General features: G+C 44.8%; 1 protein-coding gene across 4 annotated transcripts in view; it reads left to right on the top strand.

The window, feature by feature from the left end:
• The first annotated feature begins 9,407 nt into the window (after positions 1 to 9,407).
• ATR (ATR checkpoint kinase) overlaps positions 9,408 to 12,618 on the top strand; it is a 103,800-nt gene continuing 100,589 nt past the window's right edge. For 3 of the 4 annotated variants that reach the window (XR_014245134.1, XR_014245135.1, XM_082393758.1), the window contains exon 1: positions 9,408 to 9,615. Coding sequence is in view for 2 of the 4 variants with exons in the window: in XM_082393758.1 (XP_082249884.1) it covers positions 9,557 to 9,615 (59 nt within the window). In the remaining 2 variants the exon portion in view is untranslated. The remainder of the gene's footprint in view (positions 9,616 to 12,618) is intronic. The other variant, XM_082393757.1, reaches the window with a different exon arrangement.

Below are 12,618 nucleotides of genomic sequence, written 5' to 3' on the forward strand. Positions count from 1 at the left end.
ATCTAGTTATGATATGTCACCATACAAGGATGTTACATATAGACTATATATCCCACACTACACATAGCCATATATATGTGATTATTTTAAGTTGCTGATCCCTTAAGTTCAAAGGTATTTTAACAAGCCTGCATTTTTTCTCCCCACCCCGCACTTACTGTTTTTAACATCATATTTTACATTTTGTGTGTGTGTGTGTGTGTGTGTGTGTGTGTGTATCCCTTCACTACCTATCGTGGATATAGATGATTTTACTGCTTTTGTCTTTTGACCTTCCTGCTAGCTTTATACATGGTGGATTTACTACTTTTATTGTATATTTGCCTTTGAGCTTTTTCCTTTCATAATTTTCACGTTTCTAGTTGTGGTCTTTTCTTTTTTGCTCAGCAAAGTCCCTTTAACATTTTTGGTAAAGCTGGTTTGGTGGTTCTGAACTCTTTTAGCTTTGGCTTGTCTGTAAAACTTTTGATCTCTCCATCAAATCTGAATGAAAGCCTTACCAGCTTGAGTTTTATTTTTTTTAATAAATTTATTTATTTATTTTTGGCTGCATTGGGTCTTCATTGCTGTGCGTGGGCTTTCTCTATTTGCGGTGAGCGGGAGCTACTCTTCGTTGCAGTGCGCAGGCTTCTCATTGCGGTGGTTTCTCTTGCTGTGGACCACGGGCGCTAGGTGTGTGGGCTTCAGTAGTTGTGGCTCACCGGCTCTAGAGCACAGGCTCAGTAGTTGTGGTGCACGGGCTTAGCTGCTCCATGGCATGTGGGATCTTCCCAGACCAGGGCTTGAACCTGTGTCCCCTGCATTGGCAGGTGGATTCTTAACCACTGCGCCACCAGGGAAGTCCCGGCTTGAGTATTCTTGATTGTAGGTTTTTCCCTTTTATCCCTTTAAATATATCACGCTACTCCGTTCTGGCCTGCAGAGTTTCTGCTGAAAAGTCAGTTGATAGGCTGATGGGAGTTCCTTTGTACATAACTTGTGGCTTTTCCCTTGCTGCTTTTAATATTCTCTCTGTATCTTTAATTTTTGTCATTTTAATTACAATGTGTCTTGGTGTGGTCCCCTTTGGGTTGATCCTGTTTGGGTCTCTGTGCTTCTTGGACCTGGTTGTCTGTTTCCTAACTTGTTAGGGAAGTTTTCAGCTATTATGTCTTCAAGTATGTTTTCTGTCCCTTTCTCCTCCTTCTGGGTTCTCTGTAATGTGAATGTTAGTATGCTTGATGCTGTCTCAGAGGTCTCTTAAACTGTTCTCATTTCTTTTTTTTTTTCTTTTTTCTGTTCAGCTTCAGTGATTTCTACTACTCTGTCTTCCAGCTTGCTGATCTGTTCCTCTGTATTATCTAATCTACTGTTGCTTCCTTCTAGTATACTTTTCATTTCAGTTATTGTATTCATCTCTGTATGTTCTTTATATTTTCTAACTCTGTTAAAAACTTCTCATGTCTCACTCTGTTCATCCAATCTTCTCCCTAGTTTTTTTAACATCTTTATGATCATTACCTTGAACTGTCTATCAGGTAGATTGCCTATCTCCACTTAGTTCTTCTTCTGGGGTTTTATCTTCTTCCTTCATTTAGAACATATTCCTCTGTTTGCCAAATTGGCTGCTTTTATTTCTATGTATCTGGGAGGTTGGTTATGTTTCCTGACCTTGGAGAAGTGGCCTTTTGTACGAGATGTCCTATGTATCCCAACAACACACTGCCCTCTGGCCTCCAGACCTATATATTCTAGGGGTGCTCCCCATTTGGGCTGCATGGGCCCTTCTGTTGTGGTGGGCGGTCTGGTAGACATGGCTGGTCCCTGGTCTGGTTGGTTGCCAGGTCCTGCCTTGTGCAGAGGCTGCTGGCTCTGGGGCCCTGGTGGGTCTGGGGGCTAGTGCTGGCCCACTGGTGGGCAGGGTCAGGTTCTGAAGTACAAGATTACAGGGCTGCGGGTCCTGGACCTAGTATTGGCCTGCTGGTGGGTGAGGCCAGTTCCTGATATAGGGTGTCCCAAAGCTGGTGTTGGCCCACTGGTGAGTGTGGCTGGATCCCAGGGCAGCTGGCTGAGGGTGCCAATGTGCCTCAAAGCTGGCATTGGCTTGCTGGTGGGCAGGGTCAGTGTCCGGGTGGGGGGGGGGCATCCTAGGGCTGGTGTTAGTTTGCTGGTGGGCTGGACTGGGACCCAGAGGGTCCTGGGGCTGGTGCTGGCCTGCAGGATGGTGGGCTGGGTCCTGGTATGGCAGGGTGCAGGGCTGTGGTGGTCCTAGGACAGGTGTCCACCCACTGGTGAGTAAGGCTGGGTCCTAGGGCTAGTACCAGCCCACTGGTGGGCAGAGCTGCATCCTGGGGTCTCTGGTTGCAGGGCTTGGGGGTCCTGGAGCTGGTGTTTTGGCCCACAGTGGGTGGGGCTGGGGCCCAAGGGGTCATAGGGCTGGTGCCTACCCACTGGTGGGCTAGGCTGGTCCCTGGGCTAGTGCCAGCCCCTCGGTGGATGGAGTCAGATCCCAGGGTCTCTGGCTCTAGGGCTGTGGGGTCCCAGGGCTAGTGCTGGTGCACTCTCCTGGGCCCTCTGCTGTGTGGGGCTGGGTTAGGGTGGCTATGGGCTCAAGGGGTCTTAAGGCAGCAAGCCTGCTGGTAGTGAGGTTGTGTCTCCATCCAGTTAGTTACTCGGCCTGAGGTTTTCCAGTACTGGTGCCAAAAGGCTGGTGGGCAGGGCTGGGCGCTAGTGCTAATAAGCTAGAGTCAGGACTTCAAAATGGCATTCGCCAGCTCCAGTGTCCATGGGGTAGATGGTGCTCCCCAAAATGGCTACTACCAGTGCCTTTGTCCCCAGGATGAGCTCCAGATGCTCTTGCCTCTCTGAGAGGCTCTCTAAGATCAGCAGGTGGATCTGACCCAGGCTTGTTTCAAATTATAGCTTCTGCCCTGAGTCCTGGAGTGTGTGAGATTTTAGGTGTGCCCTTTAAGAGCATAGTCTCTATTTCCCCCAGCCCTCTAGCTCTCCCGCAGTTGCCTTCAAAGCCAAACTTTCCGAGGGCCCCTCTTCCCAGTGCAGGACCCCCAGGCTGGGGAGCCCAATGTGGGGCTCAAACCCCTTGCTCCTTGGGGAGAACCTCTGCAGTTGTGATTATCCTCCAGTTTGTGGGCCGCCCACTTGGGTCTTGACTATATGGTCTTTCTGCCCTTCTTACCCATCTCACGGTGGTTCCTTCTTTATATCTTTAGTTGTAGAAGATCTTTTCTGCTAGTCTGCCAGTCTTTCTCATCAATAGTTGCTCTGTAAATAATTATGATTTTGGGGGCTTCCCTGGTGGCACAGTGATTTAGAATCTGCCTGCCAGTGCAGGGGACACAGGTTCGAGCCCTGGTCCGGGAAGATCCCACATGCCGCAGAGCAACTAAGCCTGTGCGCCACAACTACTGAGCCTGTGCTCCAGAGCCCACGAACCACAACTACTGAGCCCGTGAGCCACAACTACTGAAGCCCGCGCGTCTAGAGCCCATGCTCCGCAACGAGAGGCCACCGCAATGAGAAGCCCATGCACCGCAACGAAGAGAAGCCCCTGCTTGCCACAACTAGAGAAAACCCGCGCACAGCAACGAAGACCCAACGCAGCCAAAGATAAATATAAAAAAAAAATTATAATTTTGATGTGCCTGTGAGAGGAGGTGAGCTCAAGGTCTTCCTACTTCGCCATCTTGGACCCTAATGGGGTTCCATCATCACCCAGATACTTTTAAAAAGCTTCCCAAGGGGATTCCCTGGTGGTGCAGTGGTTGAGAGTCTGCCTGCCGATGCAGGGGACACGGGTCCGAGCCCTGGTCTGGGAAGATCCCACATGCTGCGGAGCAACCGGGCCCGTGAGCCGCAACTACTGAGCCTGCATGTCTGGAGCCTGTGCTCTGCACGCAACAAGAGAGGCCACGATAGTGAGAGGCCCGCGCACCGCGATGAAGAGTGGCCCCCGCTTGCCGCAACTGGAGAAAGCCCTTGCACAGAAACGAAGACCCAACACAGCCAAAAATAAATAAATAAATAAAAATTAAAAAAGAAAATAAAAGCTTCCCACTCACATAATTTCAATCCGTAGTCAAGGTTAAGAAATGCTACTCTAGAACAGTGCTAACTCAGAGAGTGGTGCGTGTACAAGCAGCATCAGTACTACCTAAGAGCTTGTTACAAATCCAAGTTACTGCATCCTCTTTCAGACCCATTGAATCAGAATGGGCTGGGGCTCAGAAATCTGTTTCAGTAAGCCCTTCAGGTGATTCTGATGCTTACTCAAGTTCGAGAACTCAGAAACCTCTCCTCAAGCTTTATTTACATTACAGAGCTACTGGGAGGATAACAGCAGATGAAACAGATGAAAGGATTTTGAGAAAAGTAAAAATAATGGTTGCAAATGTAAATAATCATTACCATTTGAACACATTTGATATAATCTTAGGGTCATGCTTGAGACCTTAGCCACGTAAGTGCCAATAACTCATTACTGAGATAGAAATCTCCTGGACACATGCGAAGGTACTCCATGTCATTTCTGAATTGTATACAAATACAATGGAGTTCTCCTAAAATACAGCCTTAGCAGATGTGAAACTGCCACATGGATAGGAAGACAAATAGCTTTACATTTAAGTTTCTTCAATACTTTAAGTTCCTCTATGACAACTAGGTGTTTTTTGATAATGGGCTTTTTCAGTGTTTCTACTAAATGGGTTTAATAGAATTAAATTAATTCATTAATGCAGTTTGGCTGTACAGGATCATTTGTTCTGCTTTATTAAGTTTCAGAATGTTGACTTGTGGTTATGTTGATCTGTTATTTGAGGCTTTAGCCAATGAAAACCAATAGACATGTGCCCCTTTTTACCCACTAATCTGTCTGACAATATTCAATACAGTCAAGCTACTGAAGCAGGGGAATGGCATAATCATACTTGGTTTTGAAAAGGTGCTCTGTCTGCCATGTAGAACAATTCCAAACAACACTGGCATCATCTAGGAGCAAAGTTTTAAAAACTATTAAAAATGCAAATTATTAAATAATAAAAAATAAATAACTTTTAAAATTATTAAAAATGAGGGACTTCCCTGGTGGTCCAGTGATAAAGAATCCATCTTCCAATGCAGGGGATGCAGGTTCGATCCCTGGTCGGGGAACTAAGATCCCACATGCTGCAGGGCAACTAAGCCTGTGCACCACAACTACAGAGCTCGTGTGCCTCAGTGAGAAAGCCTGCGTGCAGCAAACTACAGGGCCCACGCTCCCACGGCCACAACTACAGAGAGAACCCGCATGCCGCAACTACAGAGAAGCCCGCACCACAACGAAAGATCCCACATGCCTCAACGAAGATCCCAGGTACTGCAACTAAGATTTGATGCAGCCAAATAAATAAATAAAAATTATTAAAAATTAAAGTTATTAAACATTATTTAAAATGAAAATTTGTGTGTGTGTGCATACCAAGGAGGTGTATATTGAAGTCCATTCAGTTGTAGAAAGGAACATGGAAAATTGTTTATATATATATTTGTTTTTTTAAATTTATTTATTTATTCATTTTATTTTTGGCTGTGTTGGGTCTTCGTTTCTGTGTGAGGGCTTTCTCTAGTTGCGGCAAGCGGGGGCCACTCTTCATCGTAGTGCGCGGGCCTCTCACTGTCGTGGCCTCTCGTTGCGGAGCACAGGCTCAGCAGTTGTGGCTCACGGGCCTAGTTGCTCCGCGGCATGTGGGATCTTCCCAGACCAGGGCTCAAACCCGTGTCCCCTGCATTGGCAGGCAGATTCTCAACCACTGCGCCACCAGGGAAGCCCCTGTTTATATTTTTAAATCTCATTTCTTTAAGATTTCTATTTTAGTGTACACAGTAAAATCCTGACAAAATGGAGTTTAAAAAAAAAAAAAATCATCCAGGGACTTCCCTGGTGGCGCAGTGGTTAAGAATCTGCCTGCCAATCCAGGGAACACGGGTTTGAGCCCTGGTCTGGGAAGATCCCACATGCCGCGGAGCAACTAAGCCCGTGCGCCACTACTGAAGCCCTTGCACCTAAAGCCTGTGCTCCGCAACAAGAGAAGCCACCGCAATGAGAAGCCCGCGCACCACAACGAAGAGTAGCCCCCGCTCGCCACAACTTGAGGAAGCCCCGCGCACAGCAACGAAGACCCAACACAGCCAAAAAAAAAAAAAAAAAATCCAATGCATTACAATGGAACTTTCAGAGCTAGGCAGCCAGGGGTTTGGGCATCTGACTGAGAACCAAGTCCCTCTTGGTCTCATTTGGGTTGTGGTGCCACCTGGTGGTCATCTCCCACTCTAGTTTAATCATCCTTGGGCACAATTCTATATACACAGGCCGGCTGAAACTTCCAGGACATTGGTTGGTGCCCTGTTGTCGACCTGATCTGAGATGCTGGGCTTAGGAAACCAAGGTCCCAAGGATATAGGAACACACCCACCTCAGCCTCTCAGCTTCCTGCTTCACTCTCCCCACACACTCCACTCCCCAAATGATAAAAGGGGGAGGGGGTGAGAGGAAGACAGGAAGCAATCAACAGCTGCATTATGTCCATGCATATTAGAATATATTACTAAATATATGTGGTTAGTAAATATGCACATATTAGGGTGCATATTTTAAAAATTTCAATAATACTGTTGAAGAGAAAAAAAAGTTGTAATACTTCAGTGTAGAGAATACATTGGAGGGGAAACAAGCCCAAAGGAAGAAAGGCAAGCTAGAATGTCATGTAAGTAATCTAGGCACAAGACAGTGATGGTCTGAAACTAGAATGGTGATAATGGGATTTGGAGAGAAGTGGATGGGCTTGATATTTAGTAGGTAGAATTTAGTCCTTATCTTTAAGAGATACAAAATAAAGTGTTTACAGATAAACTGATGAGTTGTCTGAGATTTTCCTTAAAATAATCCAGGGCTTCCCTGGTGGCGCAGTGGTTGAGAATCTGCCTGCCAACGCAGGGGACATGGGTTCAAGCCCTGGTCTGGGAAGGTCCCACATGCCGCGGAGCAACTGGGCCCGTGAGCCACGACTGCTGACCCTGCGCATCTGGAGCCTGTGCTCCGCAACAAGAGAGGCCGCGACAGTGAGAGGCCCGCGCACCGCGATGAAGAGTGGCCCCCGCTTGCCGCAACTAGAGAAAGCCCTCGCACAGAAACGAAGACCCAACACAGCCAAAAACAAATAATTAATTAATTTTTAAAAAAAGTTACAATCTGACTACCTTAAGATTCAGCAATTTAAAAAAAATAATAATAATCCAATTAGAGAGAGGGGAAATGGGAGGGGTAGTTATAGATGAAACAAAGACTGGTCATAGGCTGATAGTTGTTGAAGCTGGATGATGGGCATAAGGGTGGGGGGTCCTTATTCTACTCTCTCTACTTTTGTATATATTTGAAATTTTCCATAATAAAAATTTAAACAAAAATAAAATGCCTGGGGGGACTTCCCTGGCAGTCCAGTGGTTAAGACTCTGTGCTTCCAATGCAGGGGGCGCAAGTTTGATCCCTGATCGGGGAACTAAGACCCCACGTCCCACGTGGCAGAAAAATAAATAAAATAAAATAAAATAAAATAAAATACCTGGGAAAAATTCAAAGGAAAAAAATTCAGTAGAAAGGAAGACATAATGAAATATAAAGCTCAGAGAGAGATCTGAACAGAAGGAAGAATTTGGGAGAGATCAGCAGGTCACCCAAGTATAACAAATTGTAGATTTGTCATGGTTAATCCAATCCTATTAAAAGAAAGCCTTCACAGATATGTTGAAACCTCCTCATTTCATTCCCTTCTCTCCCTCTGCAGAGGTACAACTCTCCTGGAGTTGATGTATATCCTTCCCAACCATGTTTTTATACTTTTATCATATATGTATGTATACAAAATTCACTCACTAGAAGTCTTATTTTGTGGTTTTAAAATGGTATGTGATTTAATATTGTTATGTATCCCTTTGCCATTTGCTTTTTTTTTCACTCAACATCATTTTCAGAATTCATACTTCATTCATTTTAACTAAGAAATGGTATTCCACTGTAGGACACTACCACCTCTTATTTAATCTTTACTGTAATCTTACAAGATAGATATTACTAATCTCATTTTATAGATGAAAAACTGAAGTACAGAGAGGTTAAATAACTTTACTGAGTAACTGTAGTAACTATAGTTGCTAGCAGGTGAAATGAGAACTTGCACAGGGCTTCAACTTCTAATCCCATGTTCTTCCCACTATAGCATTGCACAATTTTACAAATATTTAGTACACACCAACTATGTACCAGGCACTGTTTTAGGTCCCAAGTATCTAAGCAGTGAATTAAACAGACAAAATCCTGCTCTCAAGGAGCTTATATTCTAATTGGAGGAGACAGTCAATAAAATAGTATATAATTTGGTTCTATGTGTTATGAAGAAAATAAAGCAGGATGGAGGGGAAAAGAGTGTGAGTGTAAGTGTGCTAGTCTATGTGCTCTCTGGTGACATTTCAGCAAACATCTGAAGAGGGGTGATGAAAGAGGGGTGTTTAAGGTCAAGGCAAAGGGCACAGCAAACGCAAAATCCCTGAGGCGGAAGCCTATTTGGCTGTCACTCCATCACTTTGATTTTTTTTAGTATACTGTGTAACGATTATTCTCATGTGTAAGGAACCAATGTAAGCACACTGCATGGCCTTGCCTGATTAAATACATAATTTTGACATGTTAACAGCTTCTTATGATGACCATTTTTCGTATAAACAAACTGGGTTGAGCTAGAAAATGTCTACAGCCGAAAGCCACTGATTTTACTTTAAAAATTAAATCATAGGTAATAGACGCCCGTTAACGGTGACATAAAAATACATAGTACTGCTGCTGACTAAATGAGACACAAATAAATATAATTCAACCCTCTTTTTAAATATTAAACGTTGGGAGAATCCTCAAGGAAACCTAAGGGAGACTTCAAGTTGGGAAAAACAAAGAAACAAAAAAAAACCCCTGCTGAAACAGAAAGGACGAGGAGGAGCCCATCTTTTGCCCCGTATCTCTCAGAAAGGATGTCAAGAGAGTGGTAGAAAATGAGGGACCTGGAGGTGTGACTCCGCGAGGAGACCTGAGGTGTAATCCTGGGCCTTTAGTTGCTGAATCGTCTCAGTCTTCACATTTGTGACGCGAGGCGTTCTGCGCTGGTGCCCACCATGCCCCTTTCCTCCCCAGATCCAGGGGTCTGGCTTATCTGAGCCTCTCAGGCTGGGAGTGAGTGACAGAGGAGGACCGCTAAAAACCAAAACTCTCGCGAATCTCGCCTGCCGAGCGTTCCCGGCTCAGAGCGCACCCAACGCTGCAAATTTGACCGGAGCGCACCCCGCCCCTTGCCCCGCCCCCTCGAGTCCTACGCGGAAAAGAACTCTGGCCTGGAGAGCGTATCGGCCGCGGCTTCCGGGAGGAGTTTTGGGCCCCGCGAGCCTCCGTCGGGCGCCGCGCTTTCTCACCAGAGACAGCTGTGGAGACGTCAGGAGCCCGCCTCGGCGTGGTTGAGGAGTGCCTCGCGTCCTCACCATGGGCGAGCACGGCCTGGAGCTGGCGTCTATGATCCCGGCCCTGCGGGAGCTGGGCAGGTAGGGCCGGGCCGGCGTCTCACGTGCTCTCCCTTCCTAGCCGCGCGCGTCCCGGCCCCGATCCCCTCAACCCCGGCCGCGGCCCTTGTGGAGATGCTCCGCCGCTGACTTGAGCGCTTCTCCCTCAGAGAGGCCGTTGGAAGGACGCGGGGCGTCGCCGCAGACCTGCGGGATGCGGATCCGAGGGGAGGGGTGGTCTGCTGGCCCCACTTTACCTCAGCGGCGCCGGGGAGCTCGTCCCTCTCCCCCCCACCCCCAAACCCCAGGGGCATTGCCTCTGCGGCGGGAGGGAAAGGCCCCTTCCGAACACTTTCTGGTCACTTTCCTACATTCATTTGCTTCTCGAAAGCCTCTTCCCTTAGATGGAGTGCTTGACCCGTGGACTTTCCCCAGTTTCTGTGCTTTATGATCGCTGGTGGAGTTGGTTTTTACCTTTACGTTTTGACCCAAAACTACCCTCGGAAGAAAAATCACTGGTTCTGATTTCTGGCAAGGAAAGCCACTTGCTAGGAAAAGTTCGTTTCTAAGTGAAACCATATGCCATTCTGGAGATGGGACCCCTTTCGTGTCGATCATCCAGTCCTCAATCCGTTATTTTAGTCAGAAATCCCAGGGATCGGCCACAACGTCCACAGAACATAAATGTGCACAGAGTATTGCCAACATTTGAAGATAATGTTCCATTTGCAAAAGCTCTTTTTTTTTTTTTTTTTTTTTTTCCTTTCTGTAAACCCAAGAGTAAAATCGTGTAAAGCAGTATTCTGCCCGAAGAGAGTAGGTGGATGTTGATGGCTGCTGCCCCCATTCAGGACACACACAGCCTTTCCTAAACCTGACCTATAGACGAGAAGGCAGGGTTTTTGTTTGTTTGCTTTTTTAAAAAAAATATTTGTAATCCACTGTGAACAGAAAATAAGTGAGCTTGTACCACTGCTGCAGTTGAACTATCAATTGGAATAGTTGCTTTCCAATTTCTTGAACTGGTTGGAAACTTAGCACGCAGCCACAACTGACGTTAAGCCCATGGGATATTTAATTCCCTTTCTTTTTGCAGTGCAGCTGTGTCCATCTCCACTTGTTGACCGTACAGAGACACTGACATTTAGTCTTCCCCATTTACATACATAAGAGGATATAAATGAAGGGACCATACTTGTCTTAACTGAATCATCATATTGTTGTGTGTATGATTTTTTTTTCCACTTTGTATGAATGTTGCAAGCATACTTGTGTTAACATTTTGTAGAGTAACATCTACCTTTCTAAAAGAAGATGAAGGCAGGTGTTTATATAGGAAGTTGATGCACAGATTTCATCTTTCAGGCTCGATGTGAAGCTCAGTGTACTTTTCCCACCTTGCTTTAATATAGAATTTGCTGATTAATACTTCTCTTCCCTTTTCTTTCTTCCTCTGTGATACTTGTTAGTAAAAATAATAGGATCTTGGATTTATTTTTAGTCTCTTTCATCAGCAGAGCTTATAGTTACCTTTCACTCATTTGTAGCCATTCTAAGAGATGGAATAGAAAAACTGACGGTAGTGAATTGTCTAATAATAGTTTTTAATTGTGATGACGTTTTCATTGCAACTGCTTCATTCAAGCTTATTCAGTCTCACAGTATCTCCATGATATAGAATGGAGCAAATATTATCACTGTTTATTAAGAATCAGAGTCACAGAAATTGAAGTACCAAAGTCAAAGAGATAGCAGTTAGTATTAGAGCTGGATTTCAGATTCAAGCCATCAAGACCTTTCCTCCTCAGTTTTTTTTTTTTTTTCTTCATTGACCATGGCAGTTAGATTTCTGAAAAAAGTAAGATGTTACTGTTTTAATGTGTGGGCTCTTCTTCCTCTGTCTCTCAGGGATAAATTTTGCTTCAGTGTTTTTTTCTGTTAGCACTCTTTTCTCTGCCTAGTCTCTCTGAGTGATCTTATCCACTCTTCCTGCCTTCAGCTACCACCTGCTATTTGATAACTCCAAATCCGTGTCTCCAAGCCATATTTCTTTCATATAGAACCATATATGCAACTGTATACTGGCAGACTATGTTAGTATAACCCATTTGTTCCCTGGGTGTCCTATATGCAGTTAAGACTCAATATATCCAATTTAAATTCTCTGCATATCCCAACCTTCCCAAGCAGTTTTTTTTTTTTTTTTTAATTCCTCTTATTCACTGAGGTACGGATATCTCAGTACATGATACCATGTTCACTTATTTTTCCAAACTGGAAATCTAGGAATCATTCTTGACTCCGTATGTGCTTTCGGGCTATGTCATTAGTCCTCTTTCAATCTTCACTCTCTTCCTCAGTAACTTTGTCTAGTCCCATAACTTTAAATACCATCTATATGCTGATAACTCCCAAATTTATCACTCTAGCCCAGAGATATATATTAGGTTGCTTAGTCAACATCTATACTCAGAAATGAAAATTAACATATCCAAAGCAGAACTGCTGATTTATTGTCCTTAAACCTGTTCCTTCCCCAGCTTATTGTAAATGTAGGAACCAAAAGCCTAAGAATTATCCTTGATTTTTTTCCCTTACCCCTTAATAATCCATCAGCAAGTCCTGTCAACTGTACCTTTAAAAAACACTTTTCACCATCTCCACTGCTATCACCAAAATTTCTTATCTGGACTATTACAGTAACCTCTCAGCTGATCTCTCCATTTCCACTTTTATCCACTTACAGTGGATTTCCCACTCAGCAACCAAAGTGATTTTTACAACTATAAATCATATTGTAGATTATATAACATTACTCCCCTGCTCAAAATCTTCCTTTGGTTTTCCAGCATACTTAGAATAAAATCCAAACTCCTTCCCAGGGCCTCTGAGGTCTGCCATAATCTGGCCTCTGCCTACCTCTGACCTCATGGCCTTGTATCCCTCCCTTGCTCACTCTACTCCAATGACATTCGCTTTATTTTTTTAATACACCAAGATCATTCCTGCCTTCATTCCTTTGCACTTGTTTCTTCTATCTGAACA

Source organism: Balaenoptera borealis (assembly GCF_965194805.1).
Source record: "Balaenoptera borealis genome assembly, chromosome: 5".
Taxonomy (NCBI): Eukaryota; Metazoa; Chordata; class Mammalia; order Artiodactyla; family Balaenopteridae; genus Balaenoptera; species Balaenoptera borealis.